Source organism: Brachycentrus maculatus, unplaced genomic scaffold (genome assembly GCF_059751285.1).
Source record: "Brachycentrus maculatus isolate JH-2025_06_01 unplaced genomic scaffold, ASM5975128v1 h1tg000065l, whole genome shotgun sequence".
Classification (NCBI taxonomy): Eukaryota; Metazoa; Arthropoda; class Insecta; order Trichoptera; family Brachycentridae; genus Brachycentrus; species Brachycentrus maculatus.
Genome location: NW_028280819.1, coordinates 2,213,872 through 2,237,359, shown reverse-complemented (window position 1 = coordinate 2,237,359; position 23,488 = coordinate 2,213,872). Strand labels below are relative to the sequence as shown.

Below are 23,488 nucleotides of genomic sequence, written 5' to 3'. Positions count from 1 at the left end.
CATCGATCATACATAGTTTTGTCGTATTTCAAAAAAGCATGATTTTGCCTGTCACAGATGAAAACATATATATTCAATTCAAACCCTTATCCGCACCCCAATGGTGCATAGGGCACTGCAATATATAAACACAGTGTTATCATGATCGTTAACACGAAGGAAAGGTGATCAGCCCTCCGCTTCAGGTGCCAGTCCAGGGTAATATTGAATAAATATTAGAGTGAAAAAATCACTTTTATTTATTTGAACCCCCCTGGGAATCGAACCCGGGACCTCCAGAACGGTAGCCGAGCGTGCTGACCATTACACTACGGAGGCGGATAAAAACATAAATATATAACAAATAAAATGCAACGTTGCGACAAAATTTCAAAGCAATTGATGAATACTCAACAATCACCTCTTTTATTCTTTTCTATTATTAAAATGTAGTTCTTTCATTAATTTATTCGGCAGTCACTTTGTGGTAAAATCTATCCATTTTTAATCAATGTTTTACTTAGTAAATACCACTATTTCTTAAAATCTACTGTGACACGTGTTTCGATGCATTCCGCATCATCGGTGTTTGAAAATGATGCGGGATGCATCGAAACACGTGTCACAATAGATTTTAAGAAATAGTGGTATTTACTAAGTGAAACATTAATTAAAATGTAGTTCGTTTGTACGAGCCAAAATCACTCGCAAACGGTGGAGGCCTATAAAAAATCAATTCAATTTTCCAGTTCTTTATTTACAACATTATGGGTCCAAATCTGAGGGAAAATTAAAAACTTTATGGATGTAAATAAAACAAGTTTGTGTTTATTGACAAATATTGTAAATTTGCCAAAAATATACACCCATGAACGCAATGTCGCCAGAACATTGATGTAATTGGCTTGGTCATGTATCATACTTCGCATGCCTCCCGAGAGCCTTCATTAAGCTTGCCTCTTTTACAGTTTACCAGTTTGTGGAGGGTTTACGGTTTGTAAATAAGACCAAAATAAGTAAGAGAAAGTCGGATACCCGATTATTATTATCAAATTAACGAAACCGGAGCTAAATCGTATGATACATAGCTGCACCATAAACGAAAATGCCAAGCACTGTGGTCAAGGGAATGGTAAGAGGTAGTAATAATGTACTATTTTGGTGCGTTATTTAAGCGCTTTCTCTCAAGAAATTCACGGCTAATATTAGCCAATATTCACAGTATTTCGAGAGTGACTAAATCTATGTTCCTGAATCTGGATTTGCTCATCTTACCTCAAATTATAAGCATAATTTTTTTTTAAATGAAGCTAGTAAGTTGTTTAATTTATTAATTAATGTTTTTCACAGATACTTTGTGGCACATTTTATAAACTTTATAAAATTAAACAACTTTGTTTTAAGCACTTTTTTATTATTTTTACACTTTAACCTACCGGTTTCATTAAATAACTATAAATAAAATTTAGGATTTTTTACGGAGTGTGTGGAAGTTTTTGGTAAGGGAATTTTATTAATTATGAGTATTTTAATATTTTAGAATTTAATGAACCCTGATGATGACAAGGTTCTTGTCGAAACCGGTAGGTTAAAGTGTACTAATAATAAAAAAGTGGTTAAAACAAAGTTGTTTAATTCTATAAATGATTAATTTAATTTAATTTTATGACGTTGTTGAAAAGAGTGAGCGATATGTTCATGCATTCATACAAACATTCATACTCTCATTATGTTCCATAATGCCTTGCATTAATTTCTTATGGCATTCAATCTCAAACATCTATCACACATTGTTTTGCCCCACATTTGTCTGAGATATCGCATTTCGATTGCATTCAGTCTACTTTCATCCTTTTATTTCTAATTCCACGCTTCCTTTTCATGTATTAGGGTTGGAATCAGGACTCCATGGATGTTTATATCTAATCAAACAAATGTGTCCCCTACTTTCAAAATCTGCCAAATCCATGTAAGTCGATTTTACAAAAAATGCACTCCGGATAACTTAAGATAAAAGGTATCTTTCGATAAAATATAATGACATAGAGAATTTCCCCATTTATTTGTAATTTTTTTCAGTATTAAAAAAAAACAAGAGACACAAACCGATAATGACGTCATCTTAATTTTTACCTATCCCCGCTCTCTGATTAGCCGATATGGGTCAGAAGGCAAGTTCCATTAATATATCGGAATTTGAAATGCAACGCTGTTTTTATGTATTTTTTAGCAAGGTTTTCATGTATATAAATATTTTAAACAATAAAACCCACAATTGACAATCCGAAAAAGTATTTATTATAAAATCTCATAAAATTGTATCTGGCGGATTTTGAAAGTAGGAGACACAAATAATAAAAAATCTATTATTATTTATAACATTTATTTATCTTTTGTACATATTTTTATAATTGTAAATAATATCTCGATTAATTATTCGATCGTAACATATCAGGCTTTCCGTTTTGTAGTAAAAATGTATTTATTTTCTAAAACGTCTTAATATTTTTGTAGCATTTTTATATTCTAATTAAAGTATCTATTGGCAAATGCATTGTATTACACGTGCAACGCCATTCTATTAAAAAAAATTAAAGTACCTATCTATCAAAAGTGATATGATTATTCTCAATTTCAAAGTGTTTTTTGTAATTATATTATTTATTCTCAAAATTAGCGACATCTATTGGGAAATCGTTTAAACAATTTGACAAAATTCAAAGGCTTTTACAAAATTGTAAGCTTAACGAATATTTATCTTAAATTGTTTCATTTCAATATTTTGTTATTTCATATTTCTGCTTTTGAACCAATTTTTGTCATTTTGAGAAATACAAGATATTTTTTTATGAATATACTGTGAGTATTTGAATATTTTTATATATTTGTGTAAAATTATTTCAAAATTAGTCGGTTTAAATTGTTTAAATGTTATCTTTCTACCTTACCACCCCACCGCTTCCCTACAGGAGTAGGTGGAGACAATAGAACGCCACACTACTCTGTCTTAGCAAATATTCTTTGCCTCTCCCACATTCCTAAATCTCCACATACACATCCGCCGATTATTCGGTTTTCAAGTATTTGACACACCCGATCATGCCATGTTTTCCTCGGCCTTCCTCTGTTCCTTTGCCAACTGGTCAAATGCTTTTTTTTTAAATATTTACATAACGAAGAGAAGATTTATTTCAGTAGGTCCATCTTAGAATTATCTAATCAGTAGAATGTCACTTTTTCTTTTGGCCCAATCCTCTTCTAAGTGGTTTATAAGGCACCGCATTTTAACGACAATATTTTTTAGGAATACTTGACCTGACCTCAAAATACTTGAATACTTGGCTTGACCTCAAAAAAACCGCTAAGCCTCTACTTTTAAGGTTTTTTTGTGGGTAGTAAGGATAGGGAAGTTAGATGTGAGAAATAAATCACGTACACCCAGACTACTAAAAAAAAAAGTTCTTGAACTTATTTTGCAATTGGCGGGAATCGAACCTGCGACGCCAGTTTCTCAGTTGAGGGTTTACTCAACTATGCCACGGCGCCTGTTAATTTCAAACGGTGATCATGTGAAGTGATCAGTCTGCGTTTTTTTTATAAAAAAAGGAAATAGAGAAGGAATGTAAGAAGAAAGATAGAAAAACATAGAATATCAGCATCAGGTAAGGCACTCGGGGTTTGGTACCCGAACTCGTAAGTATTAAGTAAGTTAAATGGAAAAAATATTACCGTTTCATTTAACAACCCTATTTTGTTTTTTTGGGAAAATAAAAAATATTTTTTTAAATTTTTTTATTATCGCTTAGTTACAACAATCATAATTTATAAAATAAATTGATAATTAATCTAATATAAATGACTAGTACTTTGAATTCAAACAAAGTCTACTGGCAACATATTGGCATATTACATTAAACAATAACATATAAAATTACAATATTTTCATATAAAAACATTAGTATAAGATAAAGTATTTAAAATTATACTAACTAATGAAAATACAATATTTGCAAATAAATAAAAATGTCGACGTTAGATTGTTAAAAACTCAAGTCTCCTCGAGTAATTTACCGATTGCTTTGAAATTTTGACGCAATATTGCATGCGAATAGCGGCGTGTTTTTATTTATCTGTATAAATAAGAATGCCCGCCTCCGTAGTGTAATGGTCAGCACGCTCGGCTACCGTTCTGGAGGTCCCGGGTTCGATTCCCAAGGGGGGTAAAATAAATATAAGTGATTTTTTCACTGTCATATTTATTCAATATTACCCTGGACTGGTACCTGAAGCGGAGGGCTGATCACCTTTCCTTCATGTGTAAACGATCAAGATAACACTGCGTTTATATGACGCAGTGCCCTATGCACCATTGGGGTGCGGATAAGGGTTTTATATATATAAACAAGAATTAGCAAATGACAACAAAAACAATTAACTTGATCATAATGACAGCGCCATCTGTTGAACGTAACAGAAACACACTAAATATTACTCATGGCGGATGGCATGCTTCTTGACAGGTGTTTTTTTTTTTACCTGGGACAGTTTTTCTTTAAAAATAATGGTTTTTTGACCACACTGACATAGATTGCAACATTTTATTAATTTAATTTAATCATTTTAAAACTTAATTTTAGTAATAAATAAATACTGACTAACCTATTTAAGTACAATACATAACAAACAATTCTTTGAATTGTAATCGGTGGTTCAATTATATATATATATATATATATATATATATATATATATATATATATATATATATATATATATATATATATATATATATATATATATATATATATATATATATATATATATATATATATATATATATATATATATATATATATATATATATATATATATATATATATATATATATATATATATATATATATATATATATATATATATATATATATATATATATATATATATATATATATAGTAACTAATTAATATCAAACTAAATATTTTTATATATTTTGTTATCGGTTTTACACAAGTTCATTTGGTTAGTAGCTTAACAGTTATTCATAAATGGTCAGAAATCGAATTCGAAAATGGTTTAACTACTATTTTAAAATAATAAATAAGTATAAATATTTTTTATTAATATTTCTACTAAGATAAATATGGAAGTTGGAATATTTACAGGGCATCCGATCTATCATTGGCTGGTTTTCGTCTTGTCTTCAGTAGTTAACGATCTGAGTTACAAAACAAATAGTTTTTTCTATATGATGCTGTGCCCTGTACACCATTGGGTGTAGAAAAATGTTCCAAAATTAATAATGAATTATAATATGATAGAATTATGAATGTTTTTCTAACTGTGAATTCTGACAGTTTTGTTAAATATCTAATCAATATAAGTCAATACTGATAATTTTAATGTTAACGTAACTAATATAATATTTAATTTTATAGGTGTCCCAACTTGATAAAAAGCAACTATCGATCTTTTTAAATAAAATAAGATAGGCGTCTTAACATTCCAGGGCTTAGGACCTGGCATCGCTAAGCCAGGTCGTAAGCACTTGGTTGCTCAGAATTCCATCTTCTTTCATATAAAAAAACGAAAGATGTTTTCTATCAATTTGAGGCACCTATAATATTGACATTTTATCAGTAGGGCGAATAATCCAGTGTCTGATAAAATAAATAATATTAATATTGTCTTATTTAACTAACTGACCCAAATAACTTATTATAACGGACTTTATATTTTACAGGTGTTAATTTAACATTACATTTATATCCCCCATAAGGGTAGTTGTTCATAATACACGCACACTTCATTTGATGTGTTATTGATGCATGCAAAAATACTGTTAATATGGTAAATTTATATATATAAAAAAAAATAAAATAAAAAAAAAAATATATAAAAAAAAAAAATATATATATATATATATATATATATATATATATATATATATATATATATATATATATATATATATATATATATATATATATATATATATATTTACATTAAGTATTTTGTAAAACATATACATATTATATATTTGTACAAGGAATAATTTTTCTATCATAACGTACAGGAACTATCGATAATGCTATGTACGAACGGAAGGTAACTTGCTACTCTTGTGTATACTCCAGGAAGGTTTGGCCTGGCACAGCCCCTCCCCCAGGATACAACTCCTGAAAAAATAAAAAGTAATTTATAAAAATGCTTTTAACATGATTTATTTTTGTCCTTGAGACATATTACACATGAAAAGTTTCCTGTAAAAATTATGCAATTAATGTTTTACATAGTAAATTCCACTATTTGCATCGAATGGATTTTTTTGATTTGAATCGGAATGCATCGAAACACGTGTCATAGTAGATTTTAAGAAATAGTGGTATTTACTATGTAAAACATTAATTAAAAATGAATTAACATCAAGCTAATACTTATTAAATTGTGAATTCAAAGAAGCGTAAACCTCATAAGTTTTCCAATTATTCATACATTTCTTATATGTGGAGGTTGTTCCTCACCAAAAAGTCACATTTCCAATATTGCACAAAAAGTTCCTTTCAATGCAAATCTGTTCTGTTTACTGTATTCTATCGAAATCTTAATTAAAATTTCAACAACCTGACCAATCCTGTGCTAAACCAATGTGAAATCATTAAATCGCACCAAAACGTAACAATTTTACAAGCTAAAATTCCTTTTTACTTAAAATCATTTGTAATGGAAATATAACGTTTTGGTAGAGGTTTTGAGGACCTCCACATATAGTTTTCTTTCAATATATTTAATAATATTTTCATTTTTTTTAACTGGAAACAATTTTACAAAATGCCTGTCCTGCACAATTGTGTTTTTGGTTTTCATGATATTTATTTTTTTATTTTTTATTTTTTATTTTTATTTATTGACTTGGCGTTTAATTTGTAGAACTCCATTTTAATTTATGTATTAATTTTAAATCAAACACAGATTTTTTGAGTCTACTAAGTTGTATTTTATTAACAAAAAACACATAAAAAATTATATTGTGACAATTGTTTCGTATTGTTAGGGCATTCGTTTGATGATGCCCTAACAAGGCGAAAAAATTGTCACAATATAATTTTTTATGTGTTTTTTGTTAATAAAATACAACTTAGTAGACTCAAAAAATCTGTGTTTGATTTAAAATTAATACATAAATTCATGATAATTTTTAAGGAAAAGGATCAAAAGTTTAAAACTATAATGCTGAAAAAAAATTAACCCTGTTAATATGATTTTGTTTATTTAAAAAAAAAAATTCTAATCCAATTATATTACAAATGTATTTTTATTTTAAAAAAAAAAAATTGTCATAAAATTCACCATATTTCGTTTATTACGATCTATATAAATGCATGTTAAATTAATATCTTACCAATTATTTGCATTGTTCCATGAGCTCCTTCCAAAACCAAAGGACCACCGCTGTCACCCTGAAAATAAAAATTATAAACCATAAATACATACAATATCCCAAATAAAATAACAATTTTATGAACACTACGAATACTGTAATTGTATTTTATTTGTATTTTACTTTTCTATTTTAATTTAGGATTTTTAAATTTATTTATTGTATATTACGATGTACATAACATACTTTTGTACTTAAGGAAAACTGGTGTTTCACAATATTTTGGATGTGTCCAAATCCTTGTTAACAATTCTGGGTTTTTCGACTAAGGAGCTGTTTTTACATTTTTATATTTCGACAACACATCTTAATCTTTACATTTTTATATTATTTTTAACTTAATTTTTACATTTTTATATTTCGAACACACAACTTCATTTTTATGAAGGAGAATACCATAGAGAAAAAAGACGCTTTATGTTTGAGTTCACGGGAGCCATCTATGGTTGGTTGAAATCTGTCTTTAGTCGCAACTTAATTTTCTCTAAATCCAGGTTACATTTTATGTAATTGATTGTTTTTCTAAAGACACCGTTTTTGCATTGAATAAATAAGTTTTTCATCAAAATAAATAAAAAGTTTTGAAAATAAAAGAATTATCGAAAGATAAGGAGTTAAAAAAATTATAAAATTATTTTTTCTACATACTTATATTCTAAAATAAAAAATAACCCATGCACATTATTTAAAATAATCGGGCGTGAGCAGAAATGTGACCTCTCCGGTGGTCTCCGGTGGAATGGATGCGACTTAACGAATGCTAAGGCTTAACCTTTCCGGGAGTATGGACGTAAATGAACGTCGCGTCGGTGCGATATTTCCTTAAAGGAGTATGGACGTTAATGAACGTCGAAGTCCGTCTGTCAGTTAGTATGATGTAACTTTATAGCAATGATATCTGTGTTATTTAGTCATAATTGAAATTATTTTAACATAATTTCTATCTTCATCAATTTGATGAAAAAAAATATTTTTCATGTAAAAAGAACCCACTCCCCAGAGAAAGTCGGACATCAATTTTTGTACTCCCGGAAAAGTTAAGTTTAAAAAATATGGTTTTACCTGACAAGCGTCAACACCTCCTTTTGGGAGTCCGGCGCAGATTACCTCGCCGGCTACCTTCTTAGCGGGGTATCCAGCACCCCTACACTTCGATCTCGCCCAAACTTGTACCAAAGCCTGTAAAAAATTAAATCACCTATACAACTGACTGAAATTTTTCTGCAAATGCCTTGGCACTGCTCCGTGTCTGCCTGCTGTGCTGGTCGGGGTTGTGGAGGCATGAGTAATGCTCGGCTACCGTTCTGGAGGACCCGGCTTCGATTCCCAGAGGGGGGTCTAATAAATATAAATGATTTTTTTCACTCTAATATTTATTCCAGATGACTGGTACCTGAAGCGGAGGGTTCTTCCCTTCGTGTGTTAACGATCAAGATAACACTGCGTTTATATGATGCAGTGCCCTATGCACCATTGGGGTGCGGATGGGTTCGAATGTATACTGGCTAACCAGATCTAGCTGACTTACTGAACTATTTACTTTTTGTTATTTCTACATGATTATTTTTAACATATCAGCATAGATAAAGAAGAATATGGATATCTAAGTGCTTACAGGACTTACGACCTGTCACAAGCTAGTTTAGTGATCTCTTTACAAACGTGTAACATGTGCCATTATACCCATGATTGACATCCACACTACTAAAATTTTGGAAGTCATACTAAATGGAAGTTAACTATTTTCATTCGCCTTGAAAATATGCTTTGTTGTTCTTTCCTCGCACATGCGTTCCACACGTTTAAACCAATTAAGAAAGGTGTGTTGAGATGATTAAAGGATTTTTTAAATTATGTCAACTTTTTAAAAAGTCTAAATGTGTCACAATTATTATTTATAGCTCTCCAACTAAAGTTTAAAAATACCGCTGACCTGTGGCGAGAAAAATACTATTACACATGGTATTGCCACTTTATTTATTGTTTCGGCATTGACTTTGTGGTAAGACATATTACAATGATTAAGGAAATACTTGTTTTAATACTACTTTTATTAAAGACTACTAGTATCGGAAGCTAAACTTCCATCGTCAGGTCTGAATAATAACTAAAAATATAAAATGTAAAATTGTTCTATAAATTATAACTCATTCCACTCTCATAAATTAAAATCATTACACCTTGTAAATAAAGGCCAAATTATGAATTATTTAGAAAATTTAAATCCAAAAAAAATTGTATTAATAATTTATTAAATAATATATTGTTTCAAAATTCTTCACCTTTGCTTTCCATATTTTCTTTGTTTTCAAACTCCGCCTCTTGACTAACCCCCTCCCCTTAACTTTCCCCTCTCCTTATTTATAGAACCATTTTATATTTTATATTTTAGTTATTATCTAGACCTGACGATGGATGTTTAGCTTCCGAAACTAGTAGCTTTAATAAAACTCAAGTGGTATAAAAACAAGTGTTTTCTTAATCATGGCATTGCCACATAAAAGAGTACGAAATTTTGTGTTATGATAGTCTTGACGAATTATTCCAAATTAAATTTGATGCTTGGTACAGACGCAGCCAGAATGCATATAGCGCCAGTATTTTTATGTATTTTCTCTGATCCATCATGTTCACGTTTGAATTTTAACACACTAGGTGATTTCGTGTTGACGTTCGTGTCATAAATGTGAAAGAGCGATGTAATATTAACTAATTAGTATTCCTCGTCATCCCAAAATTCATACGTGAACGTGATGGACCAGAGACAAAACAGAAAAAATTATAGCCGCCATTTGCATTCCGACTCTGTCTGTAGCAGCCATGACAATACTGCCGACTTATGGCGGGAAAAATTACCAATAAACACAGTGTTGCCACATGCAAGACTGCCGAATTTTGTACTATGCCAACCTTGACGTGTTATAATTATAAAAGAGTATAGATAAATATCGTGAGTCCCTTATACACAGTGTGCATTTATAATCAACTTTAATAATGGTAGTTTGGCACAGTGTACATTGCGAATTTCATAAAATTGCTTCATAAATGTCAAGAAGTCTAGGTCATTACAGGGCTTTCGACCTGCCAAAAGCTGGTTAAGTGATTTATTTACACACGTGAAACATTCACCATTCTACCCACGAATGGCAACCACACTACTCAAATATTGAAAGACATACATATTTGATCAATCTCATAACGTTCAATGATTGAGTCAGCCATCTATGATTGGACTAAGAAAGCTTTTACTTAGCAGAGACTCTATTATTATTATTTTTTTTTTATTTTAAATTCTTTTGCATTTCACAATATTTTTTAATTACAAGTATAACAAAAATACAAAAACAGATCCCACAAATGCATGGCCTGTGTGTGGGTGTACATTATATTTTAGGTTATATTTTAGGTTTAGTAAGGGGCACTGACAAGAATGCAATATATATTATCAGAAATAAAATAAAATTTAAAGTGCTAATATAAACTACAAATACATGTAGGCTGTCCAAACTCAAAACACAGTAAGGGACATTTTTTTGTAGTACGTTTTTTTGCATTTTTGGGCGAAGTCTACTTAGCCCAAAAATGCAAAAAAGCGTACCACAAAAAATGTCCCTTACTGTGTTTTAAGTTTGGACAGCCGATGTATGTAAGATTCTAACAGGATAATTTAACATGCTCGGAGAAGCCCGTGATTTTGACATTTATGAGTAACTGTTATTTATAAACAATTATTTAACTGCCATAAATTGACCGTTTTATGATAACGCACATAACGTAATATTCTTTTCGTCGTGTTTCGTTTTGGAAAATTCATCATTCATTTTGGAAAATACCTACCTGACGCGGAACATCTGAGGGTGGATCTCGTTCCGCTGTTTTCCCCCACCCTGCTACTATGGCAGTTCTACCGGCATACTCCTCATCCGCTGAAAATATAAAAATAAAATAAAAAAAACTAAGTAACAAAACAACAGCTTTATAATAAAACAAATATATAATAAAAGGACAACGGTGTACTTTTTATCTATTTTTATTTTATTTCACCAATCAATATCCCGCAGCTAAAATTTTGTTTAATCAAGGTAATATTTTTCTGTTAATAATTCAGGCGTTAAACGAATTTGTCGGACTTTTAAAACAAAGTAAATAAGATTAGAAAAAAAACTAAATCAAAGAATTTAGAATGTAGTAATCATAATAATAATAAAATATTTAAAAAACATAGTCAGAATAATAGTTAAAAATAAACATGACTGAAACACAAAAAAGGAAAGTTTTTTTTTAAATAAACAAAACTCACACAGGATAAAATGTACTTAACAAGCATGTTTAAAGGAAACAAATGAGGAAATGTAATTTATCACTTATTTTCATTAATTGATTCGGCAGTTACTTTGTGGTAAAATCTATCCATTTTTAATTTAAGTTTTACTCAATAAATACCACCATTTCTTAAATGGTGTTTGAAAATGATACGAAATGCATCGAAACACGTGTCACAATGGATTTCAAGGAATAGTGGTATTTCCCAAGTAAAACTAATTTATTAAATTAGTTTTATTTTATTTTTCGACATCTCATCAAAGATAAAGAAGAATATGGAAGTCTGGGCATTTACGGGGCTGACGACCGTCATAGGCTGGTTTAAGTGATCACTTTACACACGTGTAACATTCACCAATTCTGCCCATTATTGACAACCACACTACTCAAATTCTTGGAAGTTCTATATATATGACCCAATTTTGAAACATTGTTCTTGAATCACTAGAACTTCACTAGAGACATCTATTGGTGAGATGAAAATAAGCTTTTTATTGAGCAGAAACTCTTTTATTAGTATGTGAGGTCCGAATCCTGGATTATAATCACACACATGAGAAACGCCAGAAAAATAAAATAATATGAAAACAACTCCTGCAATTGGAGATAATCCAGATTTTGTGGACAGAATTTGGACACACTCAAAATGTTGTAAATATTATTTATGATTTCACGAACCTCTACTCGGTAAACAAATAGGCCTCACGAGGGTGGAAAACTGGACACCGTGTTGAAACTCCAAGACTGCGATATCGTTGTGAAATCCATTGAACTGGAAGTCAGGGTGGGGGAAGGCGTCTTTGAATCTCATCCCCTTACTAGTAGAGTGAGCTTCGGAGATGGCGTGTATCCCAAGCCACCCTTGAAGCTCATTGATGTTCACCCTGCAATAATTATAACATTCCGGTATAACGGTATGACGTAAGGTGGCCTAATGCTGTCCCTTGGTTGAATTCTTTTTCATTATACAAACATGACATAAATTCAAATACAAAAAAATATGAATAAAATATAAATACAAATAAAAGATCCCACCGAGGCATGGCCTGTGTGTGGGTAAACAATATAATTTAGGTCATAGTAAAGGACACTGGCAAGAATACAATAGGTGTTATAAGTAGAACTAGAATAATAGTGTTAATATAAAATACAAAATACTTGACAGAAAACAGTTTATTTTTTTATTTTTAAATAAAATTAAAAACTTAAAAACATAAAAAAATGCAAAAGTAAAAAGTTAGCATGCATGTACTACATGAGTGATACGTTTACAAGAAAAAGGAGCTTGAATCTGTCTCTACGATAAACAATACAAGCAACATTTTAAATCTACACAAACTTAGGTAATTAACATCTAACAAATAGTATTTGTGGAATAAATTGAACAGTTTTATAACAACATATTATATTTGTTGTAGTTTTATAACAAGAATATACGACGATAAAACACTTTACGTCTGAGACCCGGAAAAGATGGTAGATTTTCAACAAGTAGATATTAAGATCAAAACACTGAGTCTGGAGATTAACCAGAGCATAAACAAGATCATGATCATAGATCAATCTAAGGAGTTTGGTGATCTCGGAAACTCACCAGAAGGTCTGGAGATAATAAATGAGTTTCAGTTCCTTGGATCTCAATTAAGGCATGAAGAAACTTGCGAAGGAGATATTAGACGTCAGATCACCATCGCCAAAAGTGCCATGTCTAAGCTAGACAAAATCTAGAAAGAACTGGGTGTGAGTAACAACAGCAAGATAAAGCTTGTTAGAAACTTGGTCCAATCCACTGTACTCTATGCTGCTGAAACATGGACCATAAAAGCAGTAGACAAGAGAAAAATTAACGCATTTCAATTGTGGTGTTGGAGGTACGTACTCCAAATCCCATGGACAGATAGACGCACCAACGAGTCCATACGCCAGAAACTACACTTCGATGGCTTGACTCTGGCCATCTGTACATTATGGATTCTTCAGTTCTTTCGATACGTTGCACGTGGCAATAAGGATAGACTGGAATGGCTAGTTGTGATTGGTAGCCTGGAAGGGAAGAGAGAGAGAAGAAGATCTCCACACGATGGACCGATCAAGTTAAGACAGCAGCAGGCATCTCGATAGTTAGAACGCTTCGTGCGGCGCAATCAAGGGATAACTGGAGAAGAGTCTTGCTTCGACAAAGGACTCAACCCTCAGTAATAAAGAATAAGGGAGAGAAGAAATATTAAAACTTCTATTTAATTTCTTTATTTCTTTACACAATTTATTTTTTAATAAAATAATAAAAATTAAGAAAATGAAGTCAAGGAGTTGGAAGAAAGCAGATGTCCTCGCTGAGAAATAAATATAAAAAAATATACCGGAAAAGAAGAGTGATGGAGTTGTTACCAAATAGCAGAAGACAGAGAAGGTTTTGACAAGCACATTCTCTTCTTTAGAGATGAATACGTATCCATCCCTGAAGAAGACAAGGTACTTGTCAAAACCAGTTGGAATAAAAGTTGTCACAAAAAAACTCACCCCTCTATGCAGTGCGCGGCCGACAGTATGTGTCTCGGAGAAATAAGGGTAGAGCCGCAGTGCGCGCGACCACCCTTCGTGATGGCCACCAGCCAAGGGGCGGAGCCCCGAGACAGCTCGGAGCCCCCCACCACTCGAGCGCGCTTGGAGCCCCCGCCATTACAGCCTGAAAATTTCAATAATCAAAATAAAGATAGGGAAGAGGCCTATATCGAGTAGTGGAGAACAGAATGTTAAAAAAAGGAAAAGCATTTTGGCATCTCACCATAGATGAAGAGAAATATAGAACTCTGGGTATTTACAGGGCTTACGACCTATCATGGGCTAATTTGTTAGGTAGTGATCACTTTATACAGTGTAACATTACCATCCCATATACCATGATTTACCCCTGCTCATTTTTTAGAACTTGTATATATGTATATCATAATTGACATCTACTCGTACATGCCCGCCGATTATTCCGACTCCTGACCCGACCGCTTTCAAGTATTTGAAATATTTGATCATGCCAAGTTTTCCTCGGTAATCATCTGGCCTTTTTACCAACCATATTTGCCTCATTTATTTGTTCTACTTATAAATTAAACACTTGTTTTTTACCACTTGAGTATTATATTGTAAAGACTAGTTTCGGAAGCTACAGATGCTTCCACCCGAGTTTGAATATAAAATATCATATTCAAACCCGTAGATGGAAGCATCTGTAACTTCCGAAACTTGTCGTTAAGATATAATAGTGAAGTGGTTAAAAACAATTGTTTCATTAAAAATTTAATCATATCTTATCAGAAAGTGAATGCCGAAACAATAAATAACATAATTTGTTTTACTGTTCTTACTTAATTCTTCGATTCACACGCCCAAACATCTTAACACACCTTTCTTAATTTTATTAAATTTTTTACACTTAAAAACGTATGATATATTGGTGGTTTTATTTCAACCAGTTTTTTGGCCATTTGTGTCAATATTCTTGTCAGATTGATCTATGATCATGATCTTGTTTTTGCTCTGGTTAATCTCCAGACTCAGAGTATTTTGATCTCAATATCTACTTGTTGAAGAAAATCTACCATCTCTTTCGGGCCTTTGACGTAAAGTGTTTTATCGTCGTATATTCTTGTTATAAAACTCTAACAAGTATAATAAATTGTTATAAAACTGGTCAATTTATTCCACAAAGACTATTTGTTAGATGTTAATTACCTAAGTTTGTGTAGATTTAAAATTTTGCTAAGATTGTTTATCGAAAAGACAAATTTAAGCTCCCTTTTCTTGCAGACGTATAACTCATGTACATGCTTGCTAACTTTTTACTTTTTCAGTATTTTATGTTTTTAACTTTTTTTATTTTATTTAAAAAAATATATATTTTTGTTTTCTGTAAGTCAAGTATTTTCTATTTTATATTAATACTATTATTCTAGTTCTACTTATAATACCACACAGGCCATGCCTTTGTGGGATCTTTTTTTGTATTTATATTTCAGTAATATTTTTTTGTATTTGAATTTATGTCATGTTTGCATAATGCAAAAGACTTTAAAATAAAGAAAAATTATTGGACAGCATTACGCCACCTTACGTGATAATATTTATTTGAAGTTAATGACAAGGTTTTTAACCAATAATAAACATATATAAATCACATTTTTTATAATCAGTTAATGTTAAAGGTGTGTTAAAAAATTTTTTTTTTTATTTTTTGACATCTCATCAAAGATGAAGAAGAATATGTAAGTCTGGGCATTTACGGGCTGACGACCGTCATAGTGTTACACACGTGTAACATTCACCAATTCTACCCATATCATACCCAGGTATCTATACCCAGGTTATATATATAGAACTTCCAAAAATTTGAGTAGTGTGGTTGTCAATAATGGGTAGAATTGGTGAATGTTACAAGTATTTGGACACACTCAAAATGTTCAGTATATAAATACCCAGATATTCCTGTGATTCCATTTAACTTTAAGAATTCATACGATAAAATGTACAATAGGTTTTGTTTTGAAATTTTTTTCTTTTTTTTTCTTTTAATATATCTAAGGATATGTGTAAAATTGAAGTCTAATAATTGCATAATATAAACCATTATAGTATGTTTTGTAATCACTACGTATGGACTATGCACTTAATAGGCATATTTATAGCAATGACACGCTTTTCTTATCTTTAAAATACTTTAAAAGACGCTTAGACGATTTGCTAAACAATGTTTTATTTACTAACCATTAAATAACTATTACACTCGAAACATTGAAGTTATTATATTTACATTATTAAATATAGTGCTAACGTTTATAATATTAAATGTATTTGATATTTTAGTAATGGATAACATATCGCTCACTCCTTTCAACAACGTCATATATCAAAAAAACTTGATTTTTCAGGTGGTCGTTTTTAAAGTTTAAAAATGTAATAAAATATATTAAAAATAAATATCAAGCCACTTATTGAACTTTTTACTGTGCAACAGATATTTTTAGATAAAACCTGAAGGTTTTTTCTACATTTGAAAAATATTTAGGATATTAAAAATAATAATAATAATAATAATATCTTTTCTTCAAAATGCAAAAACAACGTTTTCTGCCCTTTAGCGGGTAAAAATTAAGTTAAAAATATGTCGTTTTTGCTGGGATATAGTGCATTATCTGGGATTCCGAAAACATGCACAACTGAAAATTGACGTTTTAATAAATGACTTATTTTTATGAATTATTTTAATAAATGACGTTGTTGAAAGGAGTGAGCGATATGTACTAGTATAGATATAACAATTAAAATGTAAATGCTTACTGTTGCAAAGGATTTTTTGCAATAGCGAATCAAATTAATTTATTTACAACATATTTTGAGTGTGTCCAAATACTTGTCCACAAATCTGGATCTTCAAATATAGGAGTTATATTTCAGGTGAATTTTACACGGGTGTAAATTGATCACTTAAACCAGCCTATGGTGGTCGTCAGCCCCGTAAATGCCCAGACTTCCACATTCTTCTTCATCTTTGATGAGATGTCAAAAGATAAAATGAAAATTAATTTACTATTGAATATATTTCAATTTAAATATTCCTTTGAATGTGATAATTTTTTTTTCAGAAGTACATAGATTGGGTCAGAATGATAAATGTAATTTTTTGAGCGTACATAATTTTTTTTGAGCGTTAATAATTTTTTGAACAATATAATAATCATATTCGACTGCGAAACCGGCGTCGCGAGTTCGATTCCAACCAATTGCTAAATGAATTTAAAAAATATTTATTTCCAATTGGTCTGGGTGTTTGTGATGTATTTTTTATATTATCCTTCCCTATCCTGACTATCCTACCTGCAGACAAAAAATAATTGATACTATTATTATGTATATTAGATACTGATATATCGTTTTAGCGATTAAAGCATTTTGAAAAAAAAGTATTATATTTACAAAAAAGTAGGTACCGTAGAACGGGGTTACCTACTTGAACTTTGATGTGTTACTTAAGCCCAGTAGAAAAAAAAATAGATCTGTATTTGGTCTACAATAATGGACGTATCAACATGATTCATTGTTTCCCTGACAGGTGACACTCTTTGTCACGATACGTTCATTATTGTAGACCAAATACAGATTTAATTTTTTTTTGTACTGGGCTCAAGTAACGCATTAAAGATCAAGTAGCCCCGTTCTACGGTACATATTTTTTTTAACGAATGAAATCACCATTTTATTTTATTAGATATATTACTGGAAGTTTGTGGTGTGCCCTTGATCTTAAAAATCATGATCTAATCAGATGTACATAATAAATAATAAAAAAAAATAAAAAAAAGAATAAGTCGACTGCGGGTAAAAGAAGTACGAATAAATGTTTAGCAAAAATTTATAAAGATATTGGAAATTCAAAGTTTGGATGGGGGGAACATGCATTTCACATTCAAAGCAATCTGTTATTATTTTTATTAAATATCATAAATCCATTATCTTACTTCTATCCTATTTTACTATTCCAATAGAAACTACATTTATTATTTGGTCCCAATGGACAAAAAGGTGAATAGGTAAGTGTGAATATTTTTTAATGACGATTTTTTAATTCACAACAATATAATAATAAATAAATAAAACCCTTACCGCACCCCAATGGTGCATAGGGCACTGCGTCATGACATGAAGGAAAGGTGATCAGCCCTCCGCTTCAGGTACCTAGTCCAGGGTAATATTGAATAAATATGACAGTGAAAAAATCACTTAAATTTATTTTACCCCCCTTGGGAATCGAACCCGGGACCTCCAGAACGGTAGCCGAGCGTGCTGACCATTACGCTACAGAGGCGGACGATATAATAACTGTTAATTATTTACAACAGTACATTAAGGAAATATAAATATATTAATAAAACAACAACTGAGTAGCTTTTCTCGCTTTTATTTTATTTGACGTTACTGTTTTTGAAGTTACTGACATCATCAGATCAATCTGTTTTTTTTTTTTTTAAATTTTTTTTATTATATAATAAATTACAGTTCCTCCGAGAAATGTCAACACAAAGATTAAAACATAATTAATAGATTTTTTTCATTGGAACCCTTATTCGCACCCCAATGGTGCATAGGGCATTGCATCATATAAACGCAGTGTTATCTTGATCGTTAACACATGAAGGAAAGGTGATCAGCCCTCCACTTCAAGTACCAGTCCAGGGTTATATGCAATAAATAAAAGAGTGAAAAAATCACTAAGATTGTATAATATATGCAACAAATCAGACGTAGTCATATTATATAATGGCAATAGCGTTTAAGAATTCTGTCACCATAGTAATTTGTCAATAGCGCCGGGGTTCGCGGTGACCCTCGCGCCGATTGAAGGTTAACTAACCCGCATGCGTGTTCGTATTCAAGACAAGTGCTGGAACAATACGAAACTAGGCTAAGTTCTGTTCCGATAGGACTTAAATCACTTCACAATCGAGTTCAGAACTGCTGCAAGTATTACAAGGTTAACGCGTGCTCTGAGATTTATGGAAAACATATGCATATAAACATACAACGCGTTTTTCTTCGTATTTTCAAATTATATATATATATATATATATATATATATATATATATATATATATATATATATATATATATATATATATATATATATATATATATATTACCATTACTTTGTCTGCCTCCATAGTGTAATGGTCAGCACGCTCGGCTACCGTTCTGGAGGTCCCGGGTTCGATTCCCAGGGGGGTCGAATAAATATAAGTGATTTTTTCACTGTAATATTTATTGAATATTACCCTGGACTGGTACCTAAAGCGAAGGGCTGATCACCTTTCCTTCGTGTATAAACGATCAAGATAACACTGTGTTCACATAAAGCAGTGCCCTATGCACCATTGGGGTGCGGATAAGGGTTTTATAATTATTTATAAATAAATCAATATATTATATTCCGCGTGTATTAATTGACGCCTGAAGACATGATTGTCACTTTATATGCTGCTTATAATACATATGACCAGATTATCTCATTCACAACAATTTTAAGTGCGTCCAAATACAAATAAATACTCCCAAATCTGGAATTCACCTAAAAGTAATTTTGTAAATAACTTCCGGTAACTAAGTGGAGAAATTCAGCTTTGTGAACAAGTATTTGAACGCACCTTAAAATGTTGTGAAACATATACCTTCTTGACTGACTGTAGTCTAAATGTCATCCCTCAGTGCGGCAAAACCATGTAAGATAGATGGTTGAATGGTGTTTTACGTATAAGGAAAGAATGCAAGGCTGAGATAAGCATTATCGATAAATTTAAGAAAGGTGTATTGAGATGGTTGGGCATGTAAATGAATCGAATGAGTGAAGAACGAACAGTAAAACAAATTTATAATGCGAATGTGGTTAATAATAGAACCAGGGGAAGACCGTGGAAAAATGACTCAATTACGTACTGTCGGTACACGAGTATTACTTTTTTTTATATTTTAAAAGATTAATTTTAAATGTTTATGTAATAAGATTTTTAAAAGAAGCTAATAAATAAATTCTGAAAAAATAACCCTGAAGGTTATTATCAAATATTATTTTTATTTAGAACATAATTGCTACATTTATTTGGTAACCAAAATAAGACCATGAGATAAAAGTTTATTTAAATATTTTTTTATAAATATAAATATATCCATGATAAACGAGTTAATAAATGAATAAAATAAAATATACCATGTATAAATATTATAAATTTTTTAAAGACTCATAATTTATGATTATTTTCATCCAAGGGTACGCGTAAAAAAGTTTGGAGATCACCGTTATAAAGGCTTATTATAATGTGTATTTATTTAAAATAAATAAACATTACAGAAAAAAATATTGCACAAAGTCAGACAATGAATTAGACTTATGTAAAATAAACATTGAATTTTATTTTCTTTGCTTATTACTTTTAAATGCCATTACCTTGCTTTCCATTGCCATATATATTTTTCACCGACATTTTGACAACACTGGCATTAAATAAATTATTGAATCCTAGAGAAAAGCAAATGGGTGTATTATTTGCAGCGCCAAGTTGGTAATATTGACATACTTAAGCATAATAATAGACGAACTTGAACTCAGCCTTTCTATTTGATGGAAAAATGTCAGGATATCCAATCATCTAGATCGTTTGTTTGGGTTCATCTTTATCACATGACACAGTCATTGACAGTTGCTAATTTACTTTATAAACGGTTGTTAACTTAAATTATAAACGGTCAGTAACTAACTTTATTAATGACAAAAAACTAATATTATATACGGTCAGTAAATATCTTTATAAATGGCTGATAAATCAATTTTATGAACGGTAATTATCTAAATTTATAAACGACAAAAAAGTCCAATACCTATCTGAATAAATGGCTTATAACTAAAGTTATACGCGGTCAGTAAATAACTTTATAAACAACCGATTACTCAAATAATAAACTAAGAGTAATCAACTTCATAATAAACCGGTAACGATCATTATCTAACCCTATAAACGACAGTAACGAAAGTTATAAACGTTCGACAACTAAATTCAAACACCTTTTTCTTCTAACCCCTAGAAATACCCAATGACGCAATAGGCACTGCATCGTATATATGCAGTTTTATCTTGATCGTTTAAGGAAAGATGATCAGCCCTTCGTTTAACCAGTCCAGGGTAGTATCCAATCACTTTTTAAAGTGAAAAATCACTTACATTTATTTTGACCCCCTGCGAACCGAACCCGGGACCTCCAGCAAGGTATCCAAATGCGCTGATCACTAAGCTGCTAAGGCGGACTTAATTCATATTAGTTTGTCTCCGTGGTGTACTGATTAATATTTTTGTCTACCATACATGAGATCCTCGATTAGACTCTCGAATGGATTACCATTACCATTAATAAGGTTATTTGTTGACAAAAATGATGAGTAGAGACGTGAATGTTACACGGTGCATAAAATGATCACTCAAACCAGCGAATTACAGATCATGAAAAAGCTTAACATTTCGTATAGATTTATTCATCAATGTTGCGATATCAATAAAAATCTTAATATAAATAATCACAAAATTGATCTATTCCATGATTTGAGAATAAAAGTTTACACTCTCAAAATATTGTGAAAAAATACATCTTTGACTTACCGCATCTAAGAGGATCATATCTTCGTCCATCATCAAAGAACGAAGGCGCACTTATAACCCCTCCCAAACTTGACAGCAACCATACACAAATCACAACAAATTTTGATATCGCACAAGATTTTCCGGAGATTTTATCGAAACACTTCTTAGAGATCAACTTTTTTGTATGACTGCCATTTACTTCCTTCTTGTCGCCAGTTTCGTGTGAATCATCGCTGAAAATCTGCGAAGCATTCGATTGTTGACATTGGGTCCGCGACCTTGACACTCCGTTGTCAGCGCATGGCGGTTTGTTGACATTCAGGGAACATGATTTTTGACAGCCCGTTGAAATGCGTGTGTCATTGTTGCCTTCACAGCAGCCGCAATTAACATCGATTACGTTCATAGCACCCATGGCTACAGTTGAACTTCCACTGGCTTGATTTGGTATTGTTGACACAGGAAAACTACTTGTGATATCAATGATATTTTTCCTTTGTTGAAAAACTTTTTTCTTTTAATTATCGGACAATCTTCAATTTTAACACAGCGAAAAAAACTAAAAATATTTTATCCTTCAGGTTCTTGTTGAATTTTTTCAAGCACTCTCTTCATAATTTTGAAAAAATCATATTTTTTATTCGATTAGGCGATTTTTAAACTATTTTAAATTTTTACGCAGGAAAAATATTTTTTTTTAGATAACCGTTAAATTTTACCAAACAATATTTTCATAATTGTTCTTTAAAAAATTCGATAAGATTTTTACAGAATTTTTAAAAAAAATTCACAGGAAAATTACTACCACATTTTTTCTTCAGATTGTCGTTAAATTGTATTTAACACTGTTTTCATAATTTTTATAAATTCGAAGAAATTTTTAAACAAAAATACTAACGACATTTAAACACTTTTATAATTAAAATAAGTAGATTTAGAAATTTTACATGAAATTTTCAATTTGAGAAAAACTTTGATTTTTCACCACTTGCGATTGCTGTTTTATTTCATCAACCGGTCTCGATTACAGTATTAAGCACTGTTTTCATAATTTTCAAAAATTATGTAGATTTCAGGATCTTTCAACAATTGTCGACTGGTGAAAATTGTCTATTTTTTCGCGATTTCCCGCCAATCGCAAGTAGCCAACTAGACCGTCGCGGGACGTCACGACAGGGTGGCGGACAGTAGACAAGTGGTTGGTCGCGTAATGAAGAAAACCTTTTTTATATGTGACAAGAGATAACGCGGAGGACATTAAGGCGAGCGGGGGAAACTGATGCAACGAGACCACATCTGCGCCTTGCATCCCTCTCACACGCCCCCGGAGACCCGTCGCTCGCGGGAAAGAGACGATCGCACAATGCACGCAGCGATTTCGGTTATGTAAATAGTGCAATTATACTTGAAAAGTGATGGACGGTCGTCCCATTTCTGCGTTCGCGTGTTCTTGTGTTGAAATTTGCATAATTGCAATATCTTGCACCTGCTCTTGTCATTGGAAGTTCATTAATGCCCGTGCCGTATAAATGTCAATATCCAACCTTATCGAATATTTGCCACTCACCTAAATAT

At 31.3% G+C, this 23,488-nt stretch overlaps 1 protein-coding gene across 1 annotated transcript; it reads right to left on the bottom strand.

Annotated features, from left to right (window-relative positions):
* Positions 1 to 6,032: 6,032 nt before the first annotated feature.
* Positions 6,033 to 23,118, bottom strand: LOC148311437 (venom protease-like). The gene is made up of 7 exons (XM_088256740.1): positions 21,932 to 23,118; positions 14,262 to 14,427; positions 12,420 to 12,625; positions 11,256 to 11,344; positions 8,481 to 8,597; positions 7,380 to 7,437; positions 6,033 to 6,156 (listed from the first exon to the last, which is right to left on the bottom strand). Exons 1-7 carry the CDS (start codon positions 22,326 to 22,328, stop codon positions 6,041 to 6,043), a joined length of 1,149 nt encoding a protein of 382 aa, XP_088112866.1. The 5' UTR covers positions 22,329 to 23,118; the 3' UTR covers positions 6,033 to 6,040.
* Positions 23,119 to 23,488: the final 370 nt, after the last annotated feature.

What these genes read in the sequence shown, in the direction of transcription:
- LOC148311437 (XM_088256740.1), bottom strand. Translation starts at nt 22,328, where the DNA reads ATGGGTGCTATGAACGTAATCGATGTTAATTGCGGCTGCTGTGAAGGC. An exon ending in ATATGATCCTCTTAGATGCG is followed by an intron (nt 14,428 to 21,931) that starts GTAAGTCAAAGA and finishes TGAAATTTTCAG; the next exon opens with GCTGTAATGGCGGGGGCTCC. An exon ending in TATTTGTTTACCGAGTAGAG is followed by an intron (nt 11,345 to 12,419) that starts GTTCGTGAAATC and finishes TTATATTTTCAG; the next exon opens with CGGATGAGGAGTATGCCGGT.